The following is a 23,273-nucleotide window of genomic DNA, read 5'->3' on the forward strand; positions in this document are numbered from 1 at the left end:
TTAAAAAATGAAGTATCATGGGTCTGAGAGGCAGATGTCCACACATGTGGACACTGGGTCTCAAGAGGTTAAGATACTTTGTGAATAACTTTTATCTTATTGAGGGAAAATTTGAAGAAAAATCTTAGAATTTGAGGAACTCTGAGGTTTTTCTCAGAATGACTTCACTAAGAGCTACTTTTAGTCTTAGGATGCTTCAAGAAAAGGGCCCGGGTCCATGTATTCTTTGGATGAGAAACATGGAAAATGTAAAGTCTTCACTATTTACAGAAAAGCACGCAGGAATTAATGAACTGAATGTAAATGCATTTTGAAGCCAGCTGTACACTGTTTCCCATGAGAGCATATGTGTGTCTTTTAATAATTGTGAGTAAATTAAAACAATTTGAACAAGATAACTATTTTTTTTATGATACATTATTTAAGGTTAAGCTTGATTAAGTATAATGGAACATGTCTGAAGTCTTTCAGTGAAATGCTTTTCTTTCCTTTCTGAAAACATCTGATGCACACTGAGTGGACTCAGCATGTCTGAGTCACTGAGTGAAATCACTGTGGGACACATCAGCCCGTCTTTGTGAGTGACCAGCAGAGAATGAATCACAGGACCCGAGCTATCACTCTCTTTATTGCTGAACTTGACAGGAATACATAAATCCACAATGCATCCTCTACATGTAAACACAAGTCCAGTGACGTGGAACAGGTTTCACTCCTGCTGTAACTACCACACTGATATGTTCTCACCATCAGCACACGGGGGGAGCCAACAAGCCTATCAGCCACAGTTCTAAGATACAGCATAGGTTACAGAGTCAATTCAACACAAGTTGATCTAAAGGCATGAAAACACATCAAAAGAAGAGTCAGATGTTTCAAAATTATGGAAAAGGAGAGAAGAAGCTGCAGAAATGCAAAATACAAAAAAATGCTACTTATAATGGTCGTACAGTTTTGTGTCCAAGGCAAATTTTTACTTCTTTTTTCCCTTTTTTCCACAACAAAGTTAACTTACTAACTTAAAAAAGGAATATCTAAACAGTCTCCTACGGTTCATGACACTATTGCTGTTTCATGCACGCTCTCTTTAACGTGATTTCAGAGCCACAGTAGTTTTATTTTTAGTCTACACACTGAGAATGTGAGTCTGACGGTGAGACAGATTCAAGATTGTAGATTTAAGAGTAACATGTCACAGACTCCAGCAGAGGAGGCTCAGCCTGGAAGATTCAGGTTGTGGACTGTAAGAAAGTGTGTAACAGGAAACAAAAACCAAAGATAACATAATTTCTGACACACCAGTCTTTTAACAATGTGTTAACACTTCTGTGAACATTGGAGATCAGGTAGTAAACTGGATGTTTTCACACGTTGGTAGTGATCACACCGGAGCCCGAGCAGAGGGAACAGTGCACCTTCACACTTGAGAATGAGCTGATATTAAGCCGCATGTCTGACATCAAACTTACCATGAACATGCAGTCGATAACAGCTTGATAAGGCGACCGAGTTTCAGGGTCACGTGCCAGCAAGTTTTTTTTAGAGAGCTCTTCCCATCACTGATGACAACAGGTTAAAATCTAATGATCCATGTCGTAAACTTAGCCTCGACAGGATTGATTAGCTATTTTAGGCTGGTTGAACTATGTTTAAATCTCTAGGTGTCAGAAAATCAGAGTGGATAAGATGTATGTCCTGCACCTGGCTTCCAAACAAAGCTGCTCTGTGAATATAAACCTGCAGGTCATGTTGTGTTTGCTCCGGCAGATGCAGTTGGTCCCTCTCAGTTAAGGTTTAAGCAGTGACTTTCAGGTATTAAAAAATTACCCATGGAGCAGGTGTGAAAATGCTAATGTTCAAATAGCTAACTCTGCAGCAAACAACTTATTACATTTTTGGACAGTTATCACATCTCAGGTTGCTCAGCACTTTTCTTGCATTATTGACCAGTTATCACATTTTGGGTTCAATAACATTTTTTAAAAATTGCGTTTTAGTTCATTGTTACATATTGAGCTCGAACAAGCCTGCCTCATCTCCACCTCAGACAAAATAAGCTTAGCCAAAAGAGCATGGCAATTTGATCAAGACTTTGTCTTTGTTGTAACGTTACTTCTTGGCAATAAATCTCATACTGTTGGGCAGTGTGTTTATTTCCTTTTAAATGGAGCCACAGTTGTAAGGAACGTATTTGCAGGGCGAACAGCAGAGCTGAGTGTGTAGGTTGTACCCATGGAAAACTTGCCAAATCTTCTCTGCCAGTGCCAAACAGCTTATTCCACTGTTGCTTTTGACTCTTGTTTTGTACCCCAAGTGCTGCCAGTCAGACGTCTTATTGTTAGTTTCTGTGAGCTATGCTGTATGTGTAGCTATGTTAAGCCCAAGGGGCAACCTCCAGTCTAAGAATATGAGACAATGTGTAAGCGCTAAAATCTGCTGTTTCTTGAGTGTCCGCTTGCAATGGGAAATACCATTTATCACACACACACAAGACAAAAAAAAGCTGCTTTCATGGCATAAAAAAACTATTTACAGCCTGGTTCAGAAAACGTCTCCTGTCTGAATCGTGAACTTTACTATCAGCACCACAGACTGTATATAGAGTGGACAGTGGGGCTCTGCCTTTGTACCATTGTACAGATTAGAAGCTAAAATACCTCTGTCAGAGGCAGAGCCATTGGTAGCAATTGCAGCCAGAGTCTGCGCAGTAGAGACTGTGAGGGATTCTGAGAGAATCTGAAGACGCGGTCACACTGGCCAACCGTGCCATGCCTAAGCACGCTTCAGCCCTAAAACACGTTTGGAATGGCCAGTGTGACCGCAACTGTGCCGTGCTTGAGCATGATTCGCTTCCGTGCTTCAGCACACTTCAGAGAGGTGGGCTTCGGCACGGTTTACTACATGCAGGACAGCGCGTGCGATCCATTAGGTATGATCGCTGGGAGCGCATCTCTCGACTATCGTTTTAAACAAAGCGGGGGTGTTGGAGGGCTGTGTTGGGGGAAAGGGACTTACCATAAGTCCAAAAGTCTCTAAAGTTGTAGCAATGCTCTCTGTGTCTCATTGTGCTGACTCTGATGAGATCGCGCTTCATGTAGACAGACGCTTCAAGATGGCGTAGGCGGGCCGTGCGCGTGTGTGATACCCGTTAAAGTCTGGTTCATACAGGGGTAGTGTGACCACTGGCCGTACTCTACAGCTGGGGAACAGCGCTGCGGGGGGGGGGCAATCGTGCTCAAGCACAGCACGGTTTGGATGGCCAGTGTGACCACGCTCTGAGTGGAGCTGGGTGACAAAAATAATAATTATTTTCTATTATTTTCTTTCTAATCTAAGTCTAATCACTTCTTGACTCTACCTCCCAACATATTTTACAATCCCCGAAAAAAATACATGAGAACTGCATCTGTCAATCATTGTTAAACGTTATGTAAAGCCTTGTTTTTAACCTCTTGTAACCAATGAAAAAGACACTTTTCAGAAAAGAGAGGACTTGAATACAAGACAGCCAAATTATATCTTTAAATCACCACAACAATTGGACGTGAGAAACATTTCTACAAGGTGTATTAATTTCTTAAAGTTTGACCACTGCCCATCTGGAATGACTGGAAAGCCGGATTTTTTAACCTATACTAACCTATACTGCAGCCAGCCACCAGGAGCAGTTTCTGTGGAGACCTCAGACCGTCCATTTTTTTTTTACAGTCTATGAGTCTAGTCACTTCTTGACTCTTACTCTTACTCAATGATGTCCGGTTTTCTTTACAGTCTATGGTCCCAATGAGCAGAGAGATGTTCAGAGGACATCGTTTCAACCTCTTTTTGCACAGTCGAGGGGAACTGTGCATTCCATAAATGGACATTCAGTAGATGTTTAAAAAATAAATAAATAAATAAACAAAAAGATATGGTCTGGAGTAACAGTCTGCACGTTCAGGAGACCAAAATTAGACATCCAAAAATGATATTGAAAGGACATTCTTTGAATATCTCTGCGCAGTGGGCTCACACACACACTCCTGGTTAGAAGTCAACTTGACGTCCTAAAAGCTGACGTTCAAATGTTGAGCTGCATATTGACGTCCAAGTAGCATACGTCGTTTGAACGTTGTGTAGATGTCTAATGTTTTTGGCGTTATCTCAAATCAAACACTGCTGCTCAGCATTTATTGGAAATGACGACCGCATTTCGCAACAATTCACAGTTGTTTTCCGGCCATCTATTAACTGCAACCAACATCCATCACTTGATTTGTTCCACCCTCTTCCTGTATCTAGCCAAGATAGTGACTGTTCAGGGTTGAGCTGATTCTGCTGAGGACATCAAAGGCACTTCACAGTGATACTGACTCAAGTGTAAGTAAAGAAGTACTCCATTTGAGACACAGCCTAGGTGTCTGCTCCATAATTTCAGCATGACACGTGTGACTGATCTGAAAAGTGCCTGTGCGACAGGGCAACTTCAAGCTGATGATCCACAAAACCAAGTTGGGGCAATATTTGGAGTGAGCTTATCTCACAAATGTAGCGACGTTTAAGAGGTCCATAAATACACTTTCTAGTAGTACAAGATTTGCTTGCCAAAAAGCAATTGTTACAAAAAAAGAAAAAATCTACCAAACACAAATTTCCTTACGTTTTGTGCAAAGATTACGTTGATCAAAAGTTACAGTGAGTTTTCATTTCCAACATGTTGCAGAGGTATTATGATGCCTCTTCAAAAACCAAGGGTTGAGGTCACAGAGATGACGTCTATGATTATGAGTCAGTGGTAAAGGTAGATCTCCATTAAGCTGGTTTAAGCTGATTAAGCTAAGTTTAAACTAGAAGCAATGTAAAGTTGATTTGTAAATGTGTGAGCTAGCTGTCTAGCCTAGCAGCTGACATTTATGTTGCACATTTTGTGGGTCTGACTGGTCATGGCCCCCTAAGCTGTGTTGATCTGATGCCTCCTGGGTGTAAAAGAAAGAGAGAGGAATTTGCAAACTGACAGACAACAATGAGTGATACTGACTTGTAAACTGAGATATTTCTTGTAACATGATACACAACATTTCAAACCATTAAACACGTTCCCTAGCAGTAATTTCCCCTGACACTGCAGTGATGTTTACAGTGGAAGTGACCTGTTGACATGATTATCACAATGCAACACTGAAGACGTGATTAAATCTTTGGTTCAGCTAATGTAATACCTTAGACTTCCCTTTATAATATGCTGTCCTATTTTACAAGTATAACTCATACATTTCATATTCTGTTCAATAGACTTCAATAAATAATCTTCACAGGATAAAGTGGTCGCACTAAAATCAAGCTGTTTGCTTGGTACAGCATCTTGATGTGGATTTAGAAGGCTGTTAAGAATACAACATGAAAAACATAAACATGGGGTTTTTCTTTTGTAACAGTAAACGTCGGCACACTGAAGAAATAAATAACTCAGTAGGAAATGTACAAACAATGCTACATTTTGCTCAAAAAAAAAATGAAGAAGTAGAAAACAATGGCAGAGCTGTGGAACACTTTGTGTGTGTGTTTGAGTTTGTGTGTGTGAGTGTGTGTGTGTGTGTGTGTGTGTGTGTGTGTGTGTGTGTGTGTGTGTGTGTGTGTGTGTGTGTGTGTGTGTGTGTGTGTGTGTGTGTGTGTGTGTGTGTGTGTATCAGTGCTCAGAGATGACGTGGAGTTCCTTTCGTCTAAGTACAGCAGAGTACCCGGGTGGCAGATGGAGGAGTGCATGATGGGTGGATGAAGACGGAGAGAGCCCTGTTTATGTGAGTCCAATTTCCTCCAGCACGCTGCGCGGGGTCTCTGCTTCCTGTGGAGGGAGACATGAACCACAGCTAGAGCAGACTTCCATAACACACTCACACACACACCGAGTATGACAGGTTTACACAACAACAGTATTACTCAAATGGAAACACACACACACACAGAAACACTGAGATGCAACTTTTCAGATGGTGTAATGTCCTGGAGGACAAGTGACAGCTTTGTGGAAACTCTAATCGTTTTACCTTTGAATTCTGATTCTTTCCTGAGAGTTTAACTCCGTTGTTAGTGGCAATGGATGCCAACAGTAAATCAATATTTTAGTTAACCCTTTAGAGCATAGAGGTCTGGACTGGACTGCATATCTATTAAAAAGTGGTTTTCTAATGAACGCAGGGCCACATGAAGAGGCAACCTTCAGTCTTAAAATATGAGGCCCGTGTGAAAGTGTTAAAAGCTGCAGTTCTTTAAAGCCACCAAGTGGTTAGGTATGGGTCAGCACAGTTCAGATACGGAGTTTCAGAGTTTCCACAGTCAACCGATGGTGCCATTACCCTAATAGTGTGTACCCTAATATCCAACAAAGAAGAAAAACACGACGCTGTAAAAAAAGAGCAAAGATGGAAGACATTTTTGTCTTCTTAACGAAGGGCAATCAAGTTTTGTTTCAGAACACTGCTGTCACACCGCATTCTTTTGAACAATCAACGGACTGCAGTGTTGAATGTCCACCTTCTGGGGGTCAGATCCCTATGCCTGGCACCCTCACCGAAGCATCCCAAAACGTGGGACGGTACAGGTCAGTAATTTGGGGACCTGTCTTGGCATAAGTAAGTGGAAACGCCACATAATGCATGCTATACCAAGACAAAATGAACTGAACCGCTTGGTGGAAACGGGGCTTAAGATTCCACTGGAGGCTGGCTAAAGAAACACCAGAAACCACAAACACACCAAACCAAAAACGCTGATGATTAAAGCAATAATTACAGCCTGATTAAAAAATAGTTTTAGATCACAAGATTTGTAGTGGGTGTTTTTTTTTTTTTTTCCTGCAACTTGTTAATTTTGTAGTTCCTGAACTTACAAGCCATGGGCTAAAGGCCTGTCTTTGATCCATAATAAGTTTGTCTGAGTTAGTTTTTTCTCTTTTTTTTTTTTGGCCCCACTGTGGACAAAGCAAAACCTGTTTTATCCTTAACATGTTATTAAATGAATATTTACAGTAAAAAAAAGTTGTAACTATAAACTTGTAACTGTTGGAAACTAAACTTCCAAATTTAACTTGTCTTTATTCATTTATTTATTTTAAAATATTTAAATTCTTATATGCCTATAGAGTTTTCTCGTAACCAAAGGGTTTTTTTTTGCATTAAGATTCTGGGTGAAATACAAAGAGGCAGTAGATGATGTTGAAGGGTTTTCCTCTCTAAAAATATTTTTAGTTTCTTTGTGTGACATAGTTTAATCATTGTTTCCATCTATGTTGATCTGGCTCAGAGGTGTCGTCTTTCTCTTTGAAGTGTGTTGCTGTAACAGTTTAAAGTGTTACAGCAGTTGAATGCTGGTTAGCCAGAAACTGACAGCAGTAATATCGTTACGTGCACAAGAAACGCTAAAAAAGCAGGGACTTTAGTTCCTTGTATTTATATGGTTGTGCAGAAAGATTAAATTGAATGAGGTAACAGCCTGATCATGCAGAGGGTGGGGCTCAAGGTATGAACAAAACAGACCCAAAGTTCACCCTCCATATTTTGTGCTGTGGATTTAAAGTAATTGTTGAAGCTGCATCAGTCAGCATCTGAAATATTCGTGTGTACACATATAAAAATGAAGCAGTGAAACAGAAAGACAAGCATGACACTTCACATGACAGACAGTTGGCAGGAAAAGCTCAATTGTAAACAAAACATAAACAAAGGCGCCATCCTTCCAGTGTTTCAGTATCCCATGCTTCATAGTGACAGACTTGAATACAAGGCAGCCACCATAAAAATGTGCTGTGGAGAGGTGACGTCCAACAACAAATTGTTTAATGAATCTATTTTTTTCATGTTGCTCCCAACATGTCACAAATCATGGAAAACAACAACACAGACAATACACAGTGGAACATGGGTGCTGTGAGCGTGAGGCAGAAAGAAAGAGAAGCACTTACTTTGGCATCCTAAAACAAGGTTCAGCACAAAGTAAAGAGAGGAGTCACATCAGAGCAGCAGACAGAAAAGCCACTTTATGTAGGAGGAAGGAAAACGAGCCGCTTGTCACAGAGACACTTCCAAAGTGGTGTTTCATTGACAGAGCAAAACGTTGGAACCTTTAATCCAACAATCTGAATTATTCACCAGCTATAGATTTTTACATTCAGAGTGCTTTCTGCTGAAAATGCAATTCTTTTGTTATTTATAAAGTAGATAAACAAACTGAGCTCTGCAGCATTCAGTGGAGAGGCGATCCAGTTTGTTCAAAACTATACAAATTTAAGGGAAAAAACATCATAAATCAGCTGTTCAAAGAAAGACGCCAGTGTGCTTTACTCACAAAGAAATCATGAACAAATTTATTAATTAAAATCTCTTGTATACAGTAATAAAATATCTACAGTGTGTCACAATAGTCAGATTACAGGTCATACAAAACATTGTAAAAATGAATTTGTAAGGCTCACTATTCTCTAAAGTGTTTAAACATCTGCAACTAATGTTCAAAGGCTAAAAACTTTTAGCTAGATCAGTGCAAAAACAAACATTTCTTCAGCATTAATTGCGCTAACACCACCTACCTGCAGATTTATTCAAAAACAACATTAAAGCTCCTGTGAGGAACTTTTGGTTTGGCTTTGGTGCCCCCTGTGGACATAGCATTGTGTCTGGCTCTTTGCTGATTTTGTAATCAATTTGAGACACTGAGAATAAATGTATATAAATAGTTAATTCTACTTAATAGATAAGTAGATAGTCTTCTTTGCAGCTGAGAACATAAAGAAGTATTGACATTCATTTTCAGTAAGTTTCATCACCTACAAAAAAAATCTCTTCACAGGAGCTTGAAAATGTTGAGATGCTGCCTTGTCTTGTAGTCTGTGCTGCGGTCTGAAAGAGGATTTATTCTGATTTTCTTCATTACAACAACTTCTGGACCTAGATCGAGAAGGATCAGTAGCTACCACTGAAACACACACAGTATGAAGAGAAACTGTAACTGACACCTCTCCTAAAATTACTCCACAGTTATAATAAAAAGACAGGTTTGTGAATTCTACGGCAGTCTCATACGAAGAAACACAACCAAGAGGAGACGTGAAAATACTGACTGTAAGAACAAAGCTTGGAAAAAAAAACATAAGAGTTTTGGAGATTAACCTGAGATCTGTGTTAAAACAAAAGAATACTCTCACAGATACGTTTTGACAAACATTTTTAGTGGCATCATGCTCAGGGTGGGAAGTAAAGAGCAGTCTGAAGTATGGTTTCTGAAACCTTACTAAAGTACCAACTCTTTTTCAAACAGATAAACCAATGGGATGATCAGTTTTCTGGGGTGTTAAAAAATAGATTCAGCATTTGTATTTGTGTTCAAATCCACAATATTAAGGGTGATACAGATGGAATCTACTGATGCTGCAAATATTGTATTTTTGGATGCTCAAGTAAATAAATGAAGAAACTACAACACAAAGACCAATAAACTGAGACCAACTGACCTCATGTAAGAATCAACAGAGTTTTATCCTAGGTTTATATCAGTACACTAAAGATAGGCGTTGCTCATTTTTAGCAAACTCAATGGTTTTATATTGTCACCTTCACTCATCAGCACCAGAATCACCTGGTAGATAAACTAGTTATTGATATTTCTATTTCTGCAGGCCTTAATGCTGATATTACGTTGTGTCTAAGCTGCAGTGAAGCTGCCTACATCTTGTCGGGGTTTTAGCTGCCATAAAGATTCAGTGCTCTACTACCCTGATGTAAACAAGCACAGGTGACAGGTGGAATCCTTTAAAACTGCCTGGTTTGTCAGTTTGTTGATCAGGTAAATTGAGGTGTTGTGTGTTGGCTGTGACTGGCTACAATTATGTATGAGCAATGACCAGCACAGGCATGAAAACATCCTCTTGCAAGAAAGACTGAAGACTGAGGGTGATAGCTCTGCTAACCTTAGGCTCACTAGGCAAAACAACTGACTCCAATCACCCACGGGATTTGTAATCCTGTGTTCGGCCATGTTCAATAAAGTTTTCTAGTGTTAACATATTTACAGACAAATGTGTTCATTGGTATGTAACTTTTCAACAACAAAACTAGCGTTAGCATAGAGCTGACTGAAAGCTAACATGCTGATTTCTGATGGTATCTCATAAGTAATCAAAAAGTGTTCAGAATCCACTGTTTGTGTAGTCTCTTGTCACTTGAGAAGTGGTTAAATTGTATAAATTTGTAAGATTCTTGACGTTATATGAATCACAACCTGGGTGAAAGTAGTGTAAGATGATCATGAACTTGCCACCCTGAAAGTGATGTCATAGAAAAATGTAAGCACAGTCTACACTTGAGCACAGAGGAGATGATTTATCTTACACAATCTCAGACACATGAATACACAGAAAGCATCGTCATGTTTGGATGGTATGCCTAGATTTGGACAATTTTCATTCTTTCATTATCAGCCAAAAAGACCCCAGTTTGGGCACCAAACTCTGTTAAGCTCAGAAAGAGGTCATCTGGGTTACATTTAAACCCCAAAGTTAGCTTTGGTTTTCACACAGTGCTTGAAACCTTTGATGCAAATTTGTGGTTTTAACTTTGGGTCATTAAGGCACATGACGACAACATGTTTGTTACAGTAGAAATAAAAAGACAGGTGTTGAAATGGAGGGATGGAACAGCCCATTAAAGGACAAATGACAGTTAATACTTCACTTTAGAATATAAGATAAAATAGATTCAATAAACATTTTTGGGGGAAAACAAAGAGATGATGAAGCCCTCTGTAATGATCTCCTTGTTTCCAGAGCAGAGAGAAGTGCTCCATCCAGAGTAAATCTATCAGTTGTTTTCATATCACGATTTTAACTGTGATAATATTGTACTGTAACTGTCATGTGTCAGATTGAGAAGGGAGTTCAGAATATTTTGACATCCTCAAAATGATGACAATGACAGGTGTTGAGAGTGCAGAGAGAAAGGTGCCAGGCACTGAGGAGCTCAGCATGCAGGGTGGAGAGCAGCAGCAGCAGCAGCAGCAGCAGCAGCAGTGATGGAGGTCATTCAGTACACAGGCACATTAAAGTACTCATGACGGGGCTGAGGGAGAGAAACACAGAGCTTAGAAAACAGTGTTTAGTCACAATGACGACCTTGTTTAGAGGCTTCATTCACAGGACATGCAGGAGACAGAGCAGCACACGGGAGAATCACTGAACACACACTACTCTCAACACTCGGTGACTTTATGTAGGACAGGGATAAATCCACTTTTAAAGTTTAAAGGCACTTATTAAAGTCACCTAGTTGACTGAAAAAAGCCTGGAAACAACTCGAAAAATGAGGGCAACATTTTTCAAGTGGTTCACATTTTGAATGCTGCAGCTGCTGCACAGTGCAGTTTCTCTCACTGTGGATTAATGTTGGGTGTTTTTAAAATAAACCACAAACAGCATGATCTAGATCTGCTCTTTTGGTGCCTGTTAAAATATCATTTGGTCACTAACTGGTAAAAAGTGAATGGCAGACTGAACGCATTTTGAAAAATGCTCCTCACACTTAAAATAAAGGTGAAAACCCACCAAAAAGCTAAACCAAAAAGCAGAGAATACCAACAATCATTAACAGACGATACCTGGACATGACATTTCTAACATTCTGAGGAGAGCACTGTGTGGATTTGTGCTCAGTCAACAGCACACCTTAAGACACCTGACAGGGTTGATGAAATGTTGCACACAGATGAGCATTAAGACAAACACACGGTGACACACTGTTTAAAAACACACATGTACGGTCAGCTGTGGAGAGGCTAATGACACAAACCCATGAAGGCGGTCTTGACCACTATACGCTGGGTTACACACAAACTGATACAGACTACTGGGAGACAAGTCAGGACTACAGGGCTCTAACCGTGAATCCACAGACAGAGAAATCACCTCAGCCAGACAAAGTCTGGAAAAGACCAGAGGACTCAGAGACCATGTTTGGGACCATCACACCTGCGAGGTAAACATTTTAAAAGTAAACAAACAAAGCACCATAAGTGTCTCAGTGTAAGGGTCTCTACACTATCTACTTTATCTACACGTCTACAGAACGTGCTCAGGGGAACATCACACTAACAGTGCTCTTTGTATGAGGCCGTCTGTGCTCATCTGTGCCGTTTATCTGTGAAATCATTGGAGGCACGGTGATTCAAAAAGAAGATCTGCTTACTGGCACCACAGTAATGTCCGGCTCCTGAGAAATGTTTCATTAAAGGCTTATTAAAATAACTGCAGCCAAATCCCCTGTGGTATGTTTTCTCTGTAATTACCGCTCCGTGTGCTTACTAATGCCTCCAGACCAGAGGCTCTCACTCTGTGCCCCAAACTCCACCCAGCAAGAACACCAACCACCAGACTCTTTACATTCACAACAACAGTACGTCCTTTATTATATGATCTGCTGCTGCAATAAATCTGAAGTGCAATAACTCTTGCTACAGTAGCTGCACTCTTTTGTTGGAATGTCACTGAGTTATTTAAAGTCACTCCTCCACCACCAACCAATCAAAATCAAGTAAAGACAAATGTGTATCAACTTTGTATACAAGAGAAGTTTTGAAGAACTATATTGGGTCAAACTAACCACGCTTTTCTTTTTTGTTATTGTTACGGTATAATTTCAAGGTTTGGAGCCGCAGCTTGAACACAAGTTCTATTATTAATTTTACTTTTTTATTAAGGGAAATATGAAGCATGCAGATAATTTTAAAAGAGACCCAATAGTTGCTACTGATAGGTACAACCTCAGGTCATGTCCACACATAGCCGGGTATCTGGGAAAACACACATATGTATATATTTTAGACCTGCCACCCACATGAAATAGTAGTTTTATGTCACTAAAAACAACGTTTTCTAAAAGCTCCAGACAAATTGAAGATTTTGGAAACCTCTGGTGTCGTGGTTTTGTGTAAACGCTGGGAAACAGAGTTTTTGGTTTTCCAATGCCACACCTGACTGATGAAGGCTAATTCTGATTGGCTGGCATGGGTGTCGGGGGGGGAGGGGGGGGGGGGGGTTGTAGAAGATACCAGACTACGCATGTACTGATTCTTAGAAAACCAGAAGCGTCGGTGATTAAAACTCTTGAAGTGAGGTTGTGGACACTGTCAGCACAAACAAAAAACTTGGTCCTAAACAAAGATCCTGACTCCACTCTGCTTTTTTCTACTGGTTTGGCCCATTTTCATTTTTTTTTACCAATGTAAACAAATAAACTGACCAGACTTTCTTCTAATATGAGAGAAATAACAGACTGGCTGGCTGCTTTAGGTGATGGCATTTTCAAACTGAATCTGTGTATCTGAGGAGCAGAGAAACACACTGACAGGGGACTTTCACATGGTGCTGGTTTTGGTCTTTGTGCAGGTTTTTATTAAGAGTGAGATGAATGTAGAAGGATCTGACAAGATATCAAATTATAAATGATAAAAAGTCTTACGAAACTAGAATTAGTAACTTAAAGGCTGCGTATTGTTCATAAACATTTAGCACCACCTCTAAAAGCGCACACTATGAATCAGAGTGCTGAAGGAAGTGATATTATTAAATATCAGGGTGTTACTCACACAAACAGCATCACTCTTTACATCAACCAAACAGTTCAAACTTCAAATAAGATTAGTTTCAAGAAAAGAGGAAGATGCATCAATGAGGAGGAAATTGTGAAAAATGACTGAGCAATGAAAATAAAAAAGGTTCCTTGTTACTTAAAGTGTTTAGACAAGTCCAAAGCTCCTGCAGTGTTATCTCGTGCCTGTTATGAGTCTGAAAAATGATCATAAACATGTATTTTTGTTAAGTGAGTCTGAAACACTGGACATGCAAGAGAAAGTCCACAGCACACAGAAGTGAAAACCCATGCTGACTGTAGTTACCAGTCGCCTGGACACATGGATGGACTCTACAGTCTTTATAAGAGTTCTTCATTTGGCAAACTCCCCCAGTCTTCACTCTGAGTAGAGAATTGAGCCAATCAGAGATCTCTTTCTCCTTCTCTCTCTCCGGGGTAAACGTGGACTCGTACTTTTGAGGTTTTGACCCAATTTCTGGCAAAGTGAGGGATCCAACTCTAAGGTTTAAAATAGCTCCTCACTGCGATGTGACAGCTCACAGTTAGAACTTACCATTCAATGAGGATGATACATTTTAGTCTCCAGAGTAAAGGTACCTGATGGTACTGCTGGCTGCTAAAGAAGCAGCTTCAAAGATCATTTTATTTCCCGGTGTTGGCTCATCTTAGATTCCCTGTACCAGTGAAGGTGCCAGGACGGATTTACCCAAAGCAGATATTAAAAATTGATGCACATTCTTTTCCTCATGTTGTATTTGTAAACAGCATGTATATGTGTTTCTCCTTCATGATCAAAAAAACCCTCCACATAAACATCCATATTTCAGAATCTCTGTTTTGAGTGTTTTGTGGCGTTTTTTAAAAAATATGACCAGTGTTTGTGTTTTCAACAGCTGACACCTCCTCTCTCCTCTGGATGTTCACGGTTTGTCAGCAGTGGCCTGATTTTTCTTCCAAGAACTCATTAGCAGGGGCCTTTTGGCTCAATGAATGACCAAATGTTGAACAAACAAATACAGCAAACTCATCTGCCTGCTGACAATGAGGAGGTCTACTCAGGTCTTTTATGAAAACATTAATTGTGTGTGTATTTTAAACTTTTATATTACTGGAAAAAAAATAATGTGTTGACTTTATAGCCTATGGAAAAAAATAAAAGAATAAAAATTACCTAGCTCCTTTTGTGACAGACTTTCTCTGTTCCAGCAGACTGCTTGACATTTCATGGTTAATGGCAACAAAAAGTTTGGGGATGGCGTCTTACATTTACATTACATACGTCAGCCAGTAGCCACAACATGCTGTAAAGTTCATGACAGCTCAGAATAACAGAAAAGATCTTCATGGATGAAAACCTTTTTGTTACTGTCAGAGCCTGATCTATAAAACAGGAACAGCTGTCACATTCTTCCAGGTCATAAAAAAACACTAAGCAGCACTCTGGTAGTTTATTACAGTTGTTTGGTTCAAGTGAACTGTTTAAAACACCAGGGTCACTCAAAAGACAAAAAAAAAAACAAAAAAAAAAACTACCAGATAAAGACAGCTTAGGATCAGCATCTCCTTTGCTTTGCTCAATAAACGTCCTGTGTTGAAAGCAGTTATTGGTAAAGACCTGCCGCAGCTCTTTCAGGTGAAAAAAAGCACCTTCCTCCTTTAAGAACAGTCGTTCTCTGTGAGGATCCTTTAAGCAATGCTGTCATTAAGACACTGAGAATATTAATCTCAAAACTTCAACTGGACCTGTTTGGATCTGGCACATCTTCCTCTAAGAAATCTGAATCCAGTCTGCGTCAGGGCTGCTGGCTGAAGAAATCAACTGGAGTCATTTCAAAGTTTTTAGTACATGTTGTCATTTAAACTCTCCAGCACCAGGATTAATAACACACAAGCCTTAATACTGACCACACACAAAGATATGATACATCTAATTTTCTTTCTTTTATTTATGAATTGAGTTTATTGTTGACTGAAGCCGGAGCACAGCTGTGATGTTGTCCTGAATATGCTTTCAACGGGATAAGCAACGACACTTTGTTTTGCTTCTACTGTAGATGACTGTACTCATGCTAATGCAGGCTGGACATGTGTGTGTGTGTGTGTGTGTGTGTGTGGTCACAGCAGTGCAGACAATAAGGCTTTGTTTGCACGCTGAAACCTGAGCTCCACTCTCTAAAACCATCAAACCCGTGAGCGTCACACCTCAGTGACATTTGTAACAAAATGAAGCCTCCTCATTCAATGTGTCAGCAGATACAAATAAATAATACATAGTTCTTCTTTTATAAACCATGTCCATGAAAATAAACTGCTGATGAAGATTTAAGTTGGTGCTTTGGATTATGGGAACATCAGAGGGTCAATATGAAGCAGAAAAACAAACCAGTAACTTTAATAACTCCCAATGTTCTCCTGACAGTGGAAATTTTGCTGTCACTGGTGTGTTGTTTCCGCTGACTCTAGAGGGTTGTTTAGGAATCTATTGTACATCGGTCTAAAAACTACAGCAAGGGATAGTTTATTCTCTACAAACTGTACCTGAAAACAGGCGCATCTGAAAGTCTAAATTCTGCAAATCACATAGTGAAGAATAAAGAAGGCAGAAAGAAAATGAAGATTAGGCACATTCAACGAGACAGTACATCATTTAGTGACCAATGGGAGTTCAAATCACCAGAAATTAAACACTTCAAAACTGGAAATACACTCTATGAATCACTGCATGCAACAAGAGGAATGGAAATGAGGATGAGAAGAGAAAACTGATCAGTGTGCAGAAACTGTCCTGTGTGACAGAATCCACCTTTCCTCTACTGGATTAGTGTTTATGTGTGTTCTCATCATGCCACACACTGTGTATTTGAACAAGCTGCTGCAGTTTATCTATCTATCTATCTATCTATCTATCTATCTATCTATCTATCTATCTATCTATCTATCTATCTATCTATCTATCTATCTATCTATCTATCTATCTATCTATCTATCTATCTATCTATCTATCTATCTATCTATCTATCTATCTGACAGATTGAACATCCATTAATATGCATTGTCCCTTTAGATAAATAAATACAATTTTGAAAATAAATAGGAGACACCAGTGCAGTTATTCTTTATGTCAATGAATCCATTCATTATCTTCCTGATCAATCAGTCGATCATCAGTCAAATGTTATAACAAAATTAAAATGTCTACCAGTGTTTTCCAAAGCCCATGAAAACCTCCCGTACTTATTTACTCCAACCCAAAGATGACTGTCAGGGTTGGAAGGCAGATGAAAAAAAAAAAAATGGGCACCTACTGGTTAAGTCATGTCCCTATAAGGTGGGAGCCCTGGGTTCAGGCCCCTTCCCTGCATATCATTCCCTCAGTCTTTCTCCCAGTTTCCTGCCCCGTGCTCACTGTCCTAACATCCCCAGAGAAAGGTGCAAAAGCCCACAAAGTATGACTAAAAAAAGTTGTAATTAGGGAAACTTGACTTTGTAGAACTAACATTATTTGTGGATTTTTAAAATAGCTCAACTGTTAAATAACTGATAAGCAAAGGACTTATCTGATTATCCTGACAATATATTTGAGGTAAATGGTTGACACAAGGACGAAAAAATAAAATGACATAAAATAAAAAGTTTTAAACTAAATTCACTGTTGTCAATACAGCACAATTCACTAATGATTGAACAGTTTTGCTGCTGCTTTATCTGCACAAATAAGTTTACAGAACTGAGTCATTGTCAACACTTCCTCAGATGGGTATGATCTATGACTGCACTGCCGAGTGAAAAGTGTCTGTGCTGTTTACATGTTAAGTTAATGAGTCACTATGCAACTGTGCAACATTGGGCGTAACATCAGCCTCTTTCTATGCAAATGAGTCTTATTGCCAAAAGAATCCCATTCACAAACAGCCGAGCGGCTTGAACATCTTCTAGCTGTTAAAGTGAAAATGAATCAGGGATATGGTTCAGACTGAAGCATGTAAAAGGGTGTAACACTAAGACTCAAATGATCATAAAGGCAACATGCATGGTTTACTCCTGAGTGGGTTTTTAACAGAACTACAGTCGTCCAGCTGACTGTTGTCATGGTGTGCAGTCAGCACTACACCACATGTCATCTGAAATATAGGAAAGGGCGTATTGAGCTCTTTGGGAATGTCTGGGCTGTAAACTCATGAGCACAGCAGCTGTTTTTGACTGGAACTTGAGACCGGGCAGATAATGTATGCAAGTCATGGAGCTCTCCTTTTTATTTTTGTGGATTCATCCCCCAGACTCTGATCTCTCAGACCCACCCTCTTACGCTCTCTTTTCCTGCTGACTTTGATCTGAAATTTCACAAATGTCGACTGGGTTGCAGTGGGATGTGAGGGCAGATTACTAATGATGCAGGAGCAGGAGAGGGGAACTCATTAGTATGAAACCAGTATTGTTCCCACATTAAAAGTCTTACCTCCTGCAGTAAGTCAGCCTGCTCGATGGCCTTTAAGACATTCTTTTTGGACGTTTCCTGAGCCTCTCCACCCAGCAGGAACTCATCCAGGATGAAATAAGCCTTCTCAAAGTTGAATATAATGTCAAGCTCACACACCTGTTGCAAGGTAATCAATGAATGCTTAATTAGCAAGGGCACAGGTACGTGAAGCATGAAGCATAAAGTTGTAAAGAAAAAGCAGGAACTCACACTGCCAAAGTATTTGTCGAGCAGCTCCACATATCTGTGGATGATCTCCAGTGTGATGAGCTCGTTGTCCTGGTCCTCTATGGCACAGCAGAAGTACAAACTGGCATACCTGCAACACAAGTGACAAGATAACCTACTTTCACTGTACATCAGCGTTTAACAGAGACAAACAAAGTGACAGTGCAGCGCCAGTCTGACAGAGTCAACAGAGGAAGAGCTGACTTTTTGCATTTTAACAATTACACAGGATCTCAGAGTGATGCACAGTGTTTCCCAGCTCTGCTGCAGTGCTGAGAGAGCACTTCTGTTATAATCAAAGATGGCTGTTAACTGTGCACTGGGTATTCATTTAAAAACCAGAAGCAGGAGGCTGTATGAGCTAAGCCCCATTCTGCCATGCTTCCTTATCCCTGCTAATCCCTGAGGCACTCTATAAGCATGTGATGATTGGCTAATAAAGGAGCTGGTCAGTTGATCCCTCACAGACAGGGGGGCAACATGGGAATGGTTGTGGATTTTATGGACAAAAAAATGTCTAAAACTTTGACTCTGACAAGAACTTTTCCATGATGAAACGTGTGATTTGATGAACAGTTTCCGCTCTATCATCAAGCCGTTTAATTGTTCTCTTTATCCTCATTTGCAGAGTGAGCGCAAGGCACAGCCAAGCTCCGGAAATACAGAAGCCTCAGCTCAGTTGTGTAGTTGTTTGTGGTACAGAGAAGTGAGACAGCACTTTCACTGTGGCTGACTCATAGAGCAAACTAGCAGGCACAGCGAGAGAACAGTCTATGGAGAAGAGGCTCCTGATTATCTGATTCTTTATCTGGAAACATGAGGACAAACTTAAAACCAGAAGGTTTGGAGAACTGGGTTGTAGTATTCATCAGGACATTCACTGGGCTGCAATAACTAGTCTAGGAATTGTTCAGTCAACTGACATCAATACTCAACGGCACTTTTGATTATCTATTCAATAGTTAAGGTATATTTAAAGACATAGCTGCCAAATCTTATTGATAGGCTTAAGTGTTTTTCTTTGTTCTACTTAACAGAAAAGTGTTTATACTTTCATCATTCCATCTTTTGCTTTTATCATGGACGTGTGTTTTTCAATCCATCTGGTACATTCCCTCCCCTACTTGTTGTTGATCTTTAAAAAAAAACAAAACAAAAAAAAATTCTTAGATTGTTTTGTACCTGTGTATTTTGACTTTAAACTTTTTTTTTTATAGTAGGGTGTCCTTAAATGTCCTGAAAGACGCTATTCATATAAAACACATAATCATTATTATCATAATGATATGGAGGACTAAAAGTGCCAAAATTGAATACATGAATTCATCATTAATTAAATGAGAAATTGACTAAATAAATAATCAAATAATTAAATTTGGGTTGAAATCAGGCAAATTAGTATTTTAAATAATTAATGACACATTTAATTTATTATTTAAGTATTTCATAACACTTTTAATTAATTAAATAATTATATATCTATTTTACATTTCATTGATTTATTTCCGATATTATGTAAGTATTGTCACCATTATTTATTTGATTAATTACTTATTCACTTAATAATTTATTCAATTAATAATGTGTTTTTATATCTCATTTTGGCACTTTTAGTCCTCTATATAATCATACATCTCTGTTTTGGATATTTGAAGATTTGGCTTCTGTTTTTTTCTTTTAAATGTAGTATAGACGAAATTTTGCAAACACTAAAATAAAAAAAAATACAGCTAAAAGACATGCAGTAGAGATACAATGTAACATCATGGCTAATCTTTACATGATTTTTTAATTGAAAAATAATGTTACTTATAACAATATACTTCATATTCTGCAGGCCTACTGCTAACTTTGTTGCATTAAAAACCATTTCCACCTGATATCCACAGCCTTGTTTGCTGCTGGACTCAAACTTGACCCCACGCCTTTTCTTTTCTGTTACCTCACACTAAATGTCAAGAATATAAAAGGAAAATTGGATTTCCAACCGTCTGTGGCCCTTTACAGCTCTTTTATACCATCACGCCTCAGCAAAGCAGACCTATGTCCTCCAAGTAATAAACAGTCTGACCTCTTCCCCTTCAATGGCAAAAAATACAAAAGGTCACAGACATACAGCTCAACTTCAGACTTTATTTAAGACCTCCTGTCTTCATTGGGAAGAGAGTTTAACATATTATGACCACTGTTGCATGATGAAAAAAATTGCCTTATCTTAGTTGACTCATTAAATAACGCTCTTGCTTGTACAGGATGAAGTAAGAGTCTATTATACTGTTTTAGCCACAGGAACTTACATGAAAATAGAGAGATTCAAAAATAAGCCTTTAAATCGAAGTCGTAAACAAACATCTGTGTTATGAAATGCTGTTAAGTCACCGTCTGGTGCGTGCTGTGTTTGTCTGGCCTTGTCGGGTCACTTGGGTTCACAGATAGTCTGCCAGCCTGTCTGTTGGCACAGCAACAGGATATAATGAGGCAAAATTAATAGCCTCTTGTTGGAGTCTGCATGCAGCCATGATGCCCTTGTCTGTCTGATAACACTTTGACAGGATGACGGGAATGACAGCTCTATGAATTGCCCACGGAAGTGTGAAAAATTCCATTCAGTGGGCACTCAACCACAGCAAACTTGTCCGTAAACCCATCCCATTTCTGCACCCACCTCTTGTATACAATCTTAAGGTCCCTCCACTCCAGGAAGCTGCACATTTTGGGCTTTCGAGCCAGGACCGTCTGCACCAACTCTCTGGTGATCTTCTTCTTCTCTTTATCAGACAATGGCACGTACCATTTCTGAAGCCTTAGCTTGCCTTGACGACTGAATAACAGCATGAACTGCATCTGAAATAAAGAGATGAGAGAAGAGCTGTAGAACACAACTTATTTTATACCCAGTATATGCAATGAGAAATAAGATACAAAGTAGAACGATGCAAAATATGACAATAATATGTACAACACAACACAACACAAGATAAAGTAAGAAGCAAGAATATAAACAAGTATGGCAAAATAAGAAATGCAGCAGTCAAGTATAGATTACCAGTGTGTGTTCAGAGGAGTATTGAGAAAAAGATCATTTGAGATAAATACAAAAGAAAAGCATTAAAACAACGGATTTCATTTGTTTAAGCGTGAAAATAATATCAGCAAGTGGGTTATTCTGACAAGACAAACCAAACTGAGGAAGTAAACAGTTTAAAATATAGAAAAGCTGCTATATTTATAATTGCCACATATAACACTTGTGTTGACTAAACTTAATGTTTTGATTCCGAAGCAGTCAAGTGGACAGTGAACTACTTATATTAGTATCTATTCTGCTGCCATGTGTTAAATTTTGACAGTTTATATTCGGTTTACAAAGACAAAATATAATTTATATATCAATTAATTTGTATAACGTCATATTTTAAAGCATTTCAAAGCCAGTCGCTTCCAGTTCCACCATAAACAGCACGGACACCCTCCCCTCTGGTTAACGGTATCCCCACAGCCTGACGGTTGTCATGCACCGTGAGTGTAAAACCGTTATTAAGCAGGTAGCATTAGCCCGAACTGCTGCAGCTTTGCCTGCTTTTAAAACACAACAAGTGACCAAGCTGTGGATATATTTTAATAGAAAAGCTTAAATAATATAACTTAAAACTACTTACCTTAGATAAAAACACTGTATTCTCCCTCTTGAAGAAACGAGCCTCCCTACGCCTCCCTGACACATACACGGCCGGTTAGCATCAAGTTCGTGATTGGCCAATGTACCGCTGGCAACGATGTTCATTGGCTAAGAATAAGTTAGAGTCCCCGCCTATCATAGGCTTTAACTCAGGATAGCGCATGTGATTGGCTGATGCATACGTCAATCAAAATACAGTGGAGGCTGAATCCTCCTATGAAGGAGCCTTAAACGGAGGCGGAATAAGAAATTGTATGTAACTGTTAACACAGCAACAGGTGATTAGACTGAAAATACAAAATAATGTGTTTGTTTGGGGGTTTGAAAGCGCGAAATATACTAAAAAGAAGCATGAGTTCAGAAGGGAAACACCAAATTCTCGAAACAGCACACCCAAATCCCCTATCATAGATTACTTTACAGTTTATAGACAACAAATGGATTCTATGTTGCGAATGTCAGATTATCGAGGCATCATGTTCTATTTATTGGGCCGCTTTGAAGGATAATTGAAGACAAGCTTTGACATATTGTGTTACTATTATTTTCTTGATATCAAAACTTATCAGGTGTTAATCATAGCTCATTTTTCTTCATTTTTATATGTTTAAAAAGCTCAAAACAGAATAGACTTTACTTGTCTGATAATTGAGAGCATGAGGCAAGCATGGCCTGGGATGATAACATAACAAGACAAGATTGGAGGAAACGGACTGAAATAGACTGGTTATTGCAGGAATATGTAGTGAACACGCATGCCCACAAACACACTTATGCTTTATCTATCCAAGAAGTCAAAAAGTTTATACCCCTTTCGTTTCTGCCTGAAAACTATAACAATTATTTTTTTTCAATGTTCATTTGTTTTGTTGTCTTTTATTTTATTAATCATTCATTCAATCAGTTATGCTGATCAGACCTGTGGGTCTGAAATCAATAATTGAAGTGAGCAGGTAAAGGATTTTCCTTTTTTTTTTTTTTTTTTTGGTAAAAGGGAAATAATGTGAATAATATAACACTGTTCCTTTAAGAATTAATACAAAAAGTACATTTCTTCTTGCATAATTCAATTTTCACATGACACCATGCTTGAAGTATGGTGCCCCCGCTTGATTTATGAAGTTACAACATTCCCATGGTGCAGCTCATTTGAAAAGCCTAACAGGGGTGACTTAGGGCCAATAAAGAGCATTATTAGATAAGGCAATCTCTGGCCTGTGGATTACAGTAATCCTATCCTCTAGCGTTGGGTATCACACTCACATCACATTCCAGCACA

General features: G+C 39.1%; 1 protein-coding gene across 2 annotated transcripts; it reads right to left on the bottom strand.

Moving 5' to 3' along the window:
• Positions 1-614: 614 nt before the first annotated feature.
• Positions 615-22,066, bottom strand: LOC141788985 (AP-1 complex subunit sigma-2). Of its 2 annotated transcripts, none has more exons than XM_074668214.1 (5): positions 21,975-22,066; positions 20,981-21,159; positions 18,298-18,406; positions 18,067-18,204; positions 615-5,821 (listed from the first exon to the last, which is right to left on the bottom strand). In XM_074668214.1, the coding sequence occupies exons 2-5, from the start codon at positions 21,157-21,159 to the stop codon at positions 5,774-5,776; spliced, it is 474 nt and encodes a 157-aa protein (XP_074524315.1). In that variant the 5' UTR covers positions 21,975-22,066; the 3' UTR covers positions 615-5,773. The 2 variants fall into 2 exon arrangements, with proteins under 2 accessions (XP_074524315.1, XP_074524316.1); XM_074668215.1 differs by lacking the exon at positions 615-5,821 and adding an exon at positions 8,918-11,084.
• Between the last annotated feature and the right edge of the window lie 1,207 nt (positions 22,067-23,273).

This window comes from Halichoeres trimaculatus, unplaced genomic scaffold (genome assembly GCF_033239565.1).
Source record: "Halichoeres trimaculatus isolate MK-OKI-2021-1 unplaced genomic scaffold, fHalTri1.1 fHalTri1_scaffold_4, whole genome shotgun sequence".
Lineage (NCBI taxonomy): Eukaryota > Metazoa > Chordata > Actinopteri > Labriformes > Labridae > Halichoeres > Halichoeres trimaculatus.